Source organism: Cyprinodon variegatus, unplaced genomic scaffold (assembly GCF_000732505.1).
Source record: "Cyprinodon variegatus isolate N-32 unplaced genomic scaffold, C_variegatus-1.0 Scaffold33, whole genome shotgun sequence".
NCBI classification, from domain to species: domain Eukaryota; kingdom Metazoa; phylum Chordata; class Actinopteri; order Cyprinodontiformes; family Cyprinodontidae; genus Cyprinodon; species Cyprinodon variegatus.
This window is the reverse complement of record NW_015150486.1, coordinates 341,868-350,661: the sequence shown is the minus strand read 5'-3', so window position 1 is coordinate 350,661 and position 8,794 is coordinate 341,868. Positions and strand designations below refer to the sequence as shown.

General features: G+C 40.4%; 1 protein-coding gene across 4 annotated transcripts in view; it reads right to left on the bottom strand.

Annotated features, from left to right (window-relative positions):
* sik3 (SIK family kinase 3) overlaps positions 1-8,794 on the bottom strand; it is an 80,613-nt gene that overhangs the window by 21,965 nt on the left and 49,854 nt on the right. Inside the window, exons 10-16 of one of the 4 annotated variants that reach the window (XM_015402053.1) lie at positions 5,908-5,988; positions 5,407-5,516; positions 4,152-4,308; positions 3,911-4,060; positions 3,753-3,826; positions 2,791-2,925; positions 607-748 (exon numbers count right to left, since the gene is read on the bottom strand). In XM_015402053.1, coding sequence (XP_015257539.1) covers positions 607-748; positions 2,791-2,925; positions 3,753-3,826; positions 3,911-4,060; positions 4,152-4,308; positions 5,407-5,516; positions 5,908-5,988 — 849 coding nt within the window. The remainder of the gene's footprint in view (positions 1-606; positions 749-2,790; positions 2,926-3,752; positions 3,827-3,910; positions 4,061-4,151; positions 4,309-5,406; positions 5,517-5,907; positions 5,989-8,794) is intronic. The other 3 variants (XM_015402061.1, XM_015402069.1, XM_015402079.1) reach the window with 3 other exon arrangements.

Genomic DNA, 8,794 nt, shown 5'->3' with positions numbered 1-8,794 from the left:
ACGTCACTGCCAGAAGTTGGCAGGAGGGAGGGGTTACTATATTTGGGCATAAATGGCCGCTCCCAGATGCAGCAATCGAGACGAAAGTTATTGCTTTAGTTATAGATAATGATCCACTGATTATTCCCTGCTGACCGGACTTTTCCTTTAAAAGGAGGATATTATGTTTAGTCCGTGTCAGACCAAAATATTTTTAAATAAAATACTTCAGCTTGATTTTAATGATTTTAAACTTAGGGTTCCAACAAAGTGCAGTTTGTTTTACCATGCCCAAGAACCAATGCTCTGAATAAATCTTTTATATTTATGTTATTGCCTTTTTGGAATAAAATACATCAAAACATCTGCTGGATTCACAGCAAATTATCTTTTAAAAAGAATCCGAGATTCGATCTGATGCCTTTAAGGGTTTTTGTGATTATCGGATTTTATTTTAAGTAATCTTTTTCATGTTACTTATTATTAACCACTGTGTGTTCAGCTATAACCTTTTTAGAATGACCAAAGTAAAGAATGTACATGCTTTAAATGCGACAAAACCACAAGAAAAAAAAAAAATTAAAAATTAAACAGCCCCCCCTCCCCTCATTAAACTTAGAGATGCACCTGCTTGAGCTGCTTAATGAGGCTGCTGTTCTCCAGATGTGCCTTGAAGGCCTGGATGGAAGCGGCGCCGTCGGAGAAGCGTCTGACAGGAGAGAAGCGCTCCATGGGGAGGTGTAGGGTGTTACAGTCCTTATAGGTGGATCTGAAAAAGCCAGGTGGGGGAGGGAGGTGCACACAGGTGCACAGGCAAATGCACAAACACACACACACACATCCACGTGAAGGGTAACAAAACACGGCACGTGACACAGGGAGAGCGACACACACGGACCCATTCAGTCAGAAACACAGAAACAAACACGTCAGACCTTCGAGCCTTCGCCTCCAGTTTCACGGTAAAGCAAAAATATGCAAACAAAAAAGAATTCTAAACATTCCCAGAACTGATGAGAAAAACAAAAAAAAACAAATAAATCCAGTAAAAGCTTTGGTATAAGTTGTTTCTTTCCTCATGCAAATAATGACCGGTGAGGGTTTTGCAATATTAACCACCAACCACTTTTTTGTTGTTGTATATTTTGAACAGACGCACTAAAACTACCGTATGTTTGCATGTCCTTAGACTTTCACTTGTTCAGGGAATGTTTAACTAGAGCAATTCAACAAAACCTCATGTTTGGATTAGGTCTTTCTGACGTAGTCAAATATAAAGATTTGGAGACAGAAATATAAATCATCCATTAGTAACAAAGAAAAAAATGTTCTTAATTGGAGGAAAATGATGTCAAAACAAAAGAACCCATAAGAAATGTGCCTTGATAAAAGAAAAGCTCCCAAAGATATTCGCCTCAACTAGGGTTTCCACTGTTTCTGCCACATTCCTCTTTTAAGGAGAACCTCCACTGCAGAACATGGACTAAAAGTACATTTTCTTGAAATTAGTCAATTCGTTCTTGATTTGAACAGGTAGGTAAAACATGGAAAAATATGTTTGCGCTTAAAACAAGAAAAAAACATCCTTAATATACACTGCTCAAGAAAATGAAAAGGGAACACACAAATAATACACCCTAGATATAATTGAATGAAATATTCTCATTGAATATGTTGTTCTGTACAAAATGTAATGTTCTTACAAAAAAAATGAAACAACAATATCGATGGAAATACAATTAATTAACCAACAGAGGCCTGGATTTGGGGTCAAACACAGAATTAAAGGGAAAAATACACTACCGGCTGATCTAACTTTGATGTAATGTCCTTAAAACAGGTCAAAATGAGGCTCAGTATTGTCTGTGGCCTCCATGTGCCTTTATGATCTTCCTACAATGTCTGTCCAATGCAACCACGAGTGTAAAGGCACCACTATCATTCTAAAGTGACCAAAGCATCAACCAGAAAGCATAAGTATTGAGAAGCGGTCTGAGGTCCCCACCCGCAAAACCACTTCTTTATTGAGTGTGTCTTAGACTTAGACTTCCTTTATTGTCATTGCACAAAAAAACACAAGGTGAATCTTGACGATGAAATGTCAATTACCTGGCTACCAGTCTAACAGAGCTAAAACCTTATTCCTGAACAATAAATATGTTTTCTATAACTAAGAGCTAGCTATATACAGGGTAAAGAGTATATATAGACACATAGAAATCTAATTGCCAATCATTTCCACCTGTTGTTATTCAATTTGCACAACAGCATTTGAAATTGATTGTCAATGTTGCTTCCCAAGGAGACAAGAGTTGACTAGAGTAGAGTTTGATTTCACAAAATTTTGATTTAATTATATTGTGTTGTTCATATGTTCCCATTATTTTTTTGAGCAGAGTATTAATAAAAGTGTTATTTACACTTATTTCAAGAAACAAATTTATTTTAGGTGCATTTTTACAGTGGGACTACATATAATTATATAATGGGATTGGAGGCTCCACTGCCACCTTAACTATATAACAACCCATTAGTTCCTCGTTACCTTTCTAATTTTGAGTGGGTTTTAGTTACTGAAGAGAAATGTAGAATAAAAAAAAAAAAAAAACCTTCAAAATAACCAGGAGGAATCAAGATGAAGTGATCGGTGCATCTCTATGGAAGAACATCCCTCACCTGGTGCCTTCGCACCAATGTGAGGAAGTGATAACCAGAGCCAGGCACTTTTTTTATGTGTGAGTGTTTAAGTGGGACTCTGTGCGTGGGAGTGTGTTGGTGCATATACAGGTCAGAGTTAGCGTGTCCCCTCACCGGGCATATGTGTCAGGCACCCAGCCGCCCCTCTGGCGGGGGCCCTGGGGCCGCTGCGACTCTGTCGAGGGGTCGCCATGCGAAATGCTTGGGAGCACGTGCGCCGTGTGCCGCTTGGAGCGGTTCGCCAGGTACCTGGGCCGCAGGAAGGGGGAAGGAGGACGGGGTGAGGGTGGGAGACAGGAAGCAGCGCTGGTCAGCTCTCTGTCCTCATTGGCTAACAGGGATGGGGGCGGGGGAGGCCCAGCCCTTCCCACCTCTGCCAAAAGGTGCCATCATTCATATCATCTTAGCTAATCAGAAAACATCAAATCAAATGACACCACAGATGGATGTTAAGGCTTTATGGGATTCAAACAACCACCCAGCTGCCAATTAAAGGATCGGGTCGGTTGCTACGTTCTTTTGCGGTCGCCGCTTTGGCAAGCTTCAGAGTTAGCAAAGCTGTGTGAGAAAGGGTGAAAATAAAAAAAAAGTCCACAGAACCATTTTGGCACTTACGCAGATGAGAAAGATAAAGCAGCTCTGGGTCAGAGAGTTTGAGAGAACGGATGGCAGAATCGCTTCGGGATGGTGGCAGAAGGCACTTTGCGCGATGGAGAAAGAGGAAAAGATGGGATAAGCACCACAGCACAGTGGCCACCTCCCAAGGGGGGAAAAAAGCAGAGCAGCCTGAAGGCACTTACTCCCAGCAACCCAGGACACCGGCGAGGAGACGAGGACATGCAGTCTGAAGAGGAGAAGCTGAAACCTTCGACCTACAAATGATTTTAAAATAAACCCTAGAAATACCCTCCGATAGATTCTGGAGCGCATTCTATGAGTCTGACTACGAATTTTTTGACTAGCTCTAATCTTCATCTCAACTTTGACCTGGTATCTCTAGATTTCAGCGTTTCCCTGTTCAGACGGCATCTCTATAACCAATACCCTTAGCCAAAAACCCCGTCACCATGGGTTACCTCTGCACCGCCTCTTGGTCTGGCTCTCCATCTGACCCCTCCTCATCCACCGGAGCTACAGAGGTATTAGGATGCTGAGAGAGGCAAAGAGTTCACTCGTCAAACAAGTTCGGCACACGGGCTGAAAAACACGTGCATGCAGAGATATGGAGCCTCACCGGGCTGGCGACGAGCGGCGAGGGCCCTCGGGGCCTCTTCAGGAGCTGAGCGTGTAACTGGATGTTGGCCCCGCCATCGGAAGCTCTTCGGCCCAGGGGGCCCATGCCGTTTAGGAGCTGCAGAGTAGGCGGCTGCAGCAGCGATTGCTCCTGCAGCGTCGTACGGAGGGGAAATATTCAGGAGGGTTTCCACAGATTAAAAAAAAAAGAAAAGCATCCAGAATAAACTCAGCCACTGTACCTTGTACTCCAGCTGCTGCGTAGGCTGCAGGCTCTGTGTGGGCATGAGTGTGTGCATTTGGGCCATAGTGGGGGTAAGTTGAGGGAAGGGGGGTTGGGGGATCACACCACGAGGGAAACCTGGTGGAAGCCTCTGGAGTTCCTCCTGCATCTCCGTCCTGTGATGGAAGCACCCGAACATCAGAAGTTAGTCAGCAGGTCTTTACTTTTGCTTTAAATAATAACTTTAATCCCAGTTTTGCACATCTATAGACTTTATCTCCTTCAGATCCTTAAGATTTAACTCTGGACTTTGACTGGGCCATTTCTTACTCACAATTAACCTCTGGCAGAAGGCCACTAACCTGATTCCGCCAGATAGATTTGCTCCACATATCCATCTGGAAACCTTCCGTTGAAGTAATTTTGGGAAGGGGCGAAAATACTGGTTAGCTGATTGGCCTATGTTGGTGATAGACGGGCCAAATAAACCAATCAGATCAACGAAGCATATGACGTACCAGAGCGACGACGAAGAGGAGCCAATTGATAGATCAAACTCTTGCCGAAACCAGTCTGGAGAAGAGCAAAAACATCTTTTCCTCTGAGAAAAGCCTCCAGAGCAGTGTTTTGCGCTTCTTTCGGTGAAGAAATACTCTGTAATTCCGATAAAACTTGCTCGATAGCCACGCTAACGCTAGTTTCATCGGCTGAAGCTGCCATGTTCTTTAGACTGAACTGCCGCGCTTCTCGTTGCGTCACACCTCAACCCGCCTCAAAGCCAACGCTGATTGGACGTTCGTTTGGTGAACGGCTCCAAATTTTCTTCAACAGAGAGTCTCCAGACTGATCTGCAAGTGAAACCTTGAAAGCTCGCGAAATCAGGATGGTCTCACGAGGCTAGAAGGCCACGGGCTGAAAAAGACTCTTTATTTGTATGATACTTATTTGCAGCTGTATCATACAAAGAAAGAGTTAAAAAAATTATACATTGTGATTTCTGGATATTTTTTTTTAGATTATGTCTCTCACAGTGGACATGCACCTACAATGACAATGTCAGACGCCTCCATGATTTCTAAGTTGAAGAGCTTGCAAAATAGCAGTGAGGTAAAATCCTTATTTTCCACACTGCTTTTTAAAACAAAATCCCAATATAAGGTTGAAGTTCAATGGGGATAAAACTTTTGTGAGTAAGAAAAGACTTTCAGAAAAAAAGGAAAGAGAAATGTTTCGATATTGAGATCAGAGGGAAAAGCAGTTTTAATAAAAGTCACCTTTGGTCTGGTACCCCCACAGTGTGTCGCCTCATAGAAAGGTAGCGAGCCATGGCCTCTGGAGACGGCTCCTCTCCCTCATCGCTGTCCAGCGCCATGTTACCATCAGGCTGAACAAAAACAGATTTAAAGATCAGAAATCTACGTCAGAGGTCGATATAAAATCTTAAATCAATCCCAGTTTCATCCTATTAAACATCTTTGAGTTTTCCACTCGAATCTCCGCTGCGGTGCAGGGAGCTGACGCCGTGCCTGTGACTCAGAGCTTCAGTGTTATGTCTGAGCATGCATGTGCGATTGGGACCGACAACAGTCTGCAGGGAGGGTTTGAGTCAACACGCGTAGTAAACAGAAGAAACGACTCTATAGTCGTTCTTCGAGTGCAACTTTGAAAAGGTACAAGCAGCTTTCATCTCAGACTTCTTTTAGCTGAGCTCACAAGCATAACGTTACAGGCTGGAACAACAACAACCACCCATGAAGGGTTCAGCGCTGACTCACCTCTACAATTTGGTTCTCTGGGTTGATGAGCTGGACATGGGGCACCGTCATGCTAACAGGATTACCTTGCTGGTCTGTCTGCTGGGCATGGACACACACACACACACACACACACACACACACACGGAGGTTATGCTGAGGATTGTGCAGCTTTCATTGCAATCTTCTTAGAGGAATGGGATTGACAGATGTGGGTTAAAACCTAGTCTTTACTCAGTAGGAGACTACAGTAAGGTTAACTCAGGAAAGTCATGTAAAAACTACTGCCTGCAATATAGACTTATCAAAAAAAAGACAAAACCAGCTTAAACTAAAAATCAAACACATTTTCATTTAGTTTTTACAGATTCTTGTGAACAACAGTGAGATTTTTCTAACTCAAACTTCCAGTTTTAAAACAAATCAATTCTCTTTTTAGTCTGATTTAGATTTTTACCAAAATGGCACAAATGCAACATTTTGTCCTTTTTTTTTAAACATAAAGACTCAAGAGACTCTGCAACTACGTTCAACTACTGTTCAAAACAACAAGTGGCGATGCAATTAAAACTTGTAGCTTCTTGAGCCTATAATCACCATGGTAACAGAACCTAAACGATTGGGTTAAATTGTTTGCAGAAAGCACGGGGATGGGCCACAGGGCTTAAAAGTCTGATCTCTGATGTTTCTTTCCTGCCAAATCGGATTAGTTGATCTCTTTTTAATTTTTTTATTCAAGTTTCATAACAAAAACAATAAATTATATAAATTGCTCTGAAAAACTAGCTTTGATGTCCGTCATCCCCTCTGGGAGGTGAGCTTAATTTAAAGGGAAACAAAATCCCAGCTGGAAAATAATCATGTTTCACGACAAACAATGAAAATAAAACAGCTAGTGATCTCAAAGAGTGTTTTTTTTCCCCGTCAGTTATGAGGAGACATCTAAAAACAAAAAGTGATGAATTAATCTTAGTCTGAGCTTTGATGCTTACGGAAGAGGATTAGGGCCACTGAAAAAAAAAAAAAGTAAACTGATTTTTAAATTTTATTTCAGTTTAACATGGGAAAAAAAGTCAGAATTCTGAGATTAAAGTCAGAATTCTGACTTTTTTCCCATACTATACTGAAATAAAATTAAAAAAATCAGTTAACTTTGTTTTTTTTTTTCCAGTGGCCCTAATCCTCTTCCGTAGGAAGCTCAGGCAGTGGATTGGGGAAAAAAAATAAAAAAAACATCCATATTTTCCTAAATTATAGGCGTCATTAATAAACAAAAAAAACAAAAATTGATATTTGATTTTTTTCTCCACTGTAGAAAGAAACATCACCCAGATAGTTAATCACTTGATGCAAGAATCTGATCCAACAGCTCGGACAAAAACCTTAACATGTTGCCTCAATGTGGCTGAACCAATCAGATTAGAGTACGGAGTCACTTCCAGGAAAGTTTTCAGCATTTAGACTAATGATAGACAGAGACATGAGTCACCCAGTAACATGAAGCTAATGCATTAGCTTTACTAAGTACTACTAACTAGTTAAAGGGTGGAACACAGGCAGTTTTATTCCCCAAAATCAGAAACCAGGCTTAGAAAATGCAATAGATGGACGGAGCTGCTGAGAGCAGCTGGACATGACGGCAACCAACGGGAGCTCATGATTCAACGTCTGTGCACTGCAAAAACTGAAATCCAAGCAGGTAGATTTTTCTTCAAATAAGTGCATTTCTTTTTACATTGAGAGACAAACTTCACCAAAGGAATAAGACAATTAACATTTAAAATAATAAAAAACTGCAACGGTCTCTTATTTCGTGTGCATCATATCTAATGATCTTATTTTAAGTGTACAAAAACTCATACCATTGGCAGACCATCTTATTTCACTGATCAAATTAAGAGTAAATACAATTTTTTTAAAGAATTTGTACTAATTTCTAAATGATTTATTTTGCAGTGTACCAAGGTAAGCGACAATTCATTGATTTTCGCTCATATACTGCAAAAACAATCTAGAAATAACATTTCTTATATTAAATATATTTAACCTTAATTTGAAAAGGTAAATAAGATGATCTGTCAATGGAATGAGTATTTTTAATCTTAAAATGAGATAATTAGATAATATGCACTTGAAATATAACAATGCAATAATTATTCTTTCTTATTTTAAAGTTAAACTGTCTTGTTCTATTGACAAAGTGGCTCATTTTCCCCCTCAGTTCAGGAACAAAGGCACTTATTTTAAGAAGAAAGGACCTCTTTAGATATTGATAGTTTTTTTAAAAGTTTCAGGTGTACACTGGAAAAAAGAGCTAGAAGAAAGGTATACATTTCTTAAATTAACTGTATTTATCCTTCATTTAAGTAGGTAAATGAGGCAATTTGCCAATGGAATGAGTATCTTTACATTTAAAATAAGATAATTAGTTAATATGCACTTGAAATAAGACAATGCATTTGTGTTTTCTGATTTTAGGTGTAAATTGTCTTGTTCCATTGGCAAAATGTGTATTTTACCGTCTCAATCCAAGAACAAAGGCACTTATTTTAAGTAATTATGCTGTTTACTAATGCGTAACTCGGGAAAAAAATGACGATGCTAAATAGGGGTGTAAATAATAATCGTTTTCTATCGATCCAACACCCGACGATCCGATGCATCGACACGTCTGCAAGAGAATCGATTCATGTTTTTTTTTTCCTCCGGTCTATTTTTATCCATTTGCTCCTGGACGTAATTCTCCCTCCCGTGCTGCGGTGGCGCTAAACCTATTTTGCCCTCCTACCTCGCTTCCTGGTTATACTCTTACAGCACTGTGTCGCAGTGAGCTTGACACAGACATTTTTTATTTTTGCTCAATATAGAAGGGTGGTCTGTGCTACACACTGCGGTTCTAGATACAGCA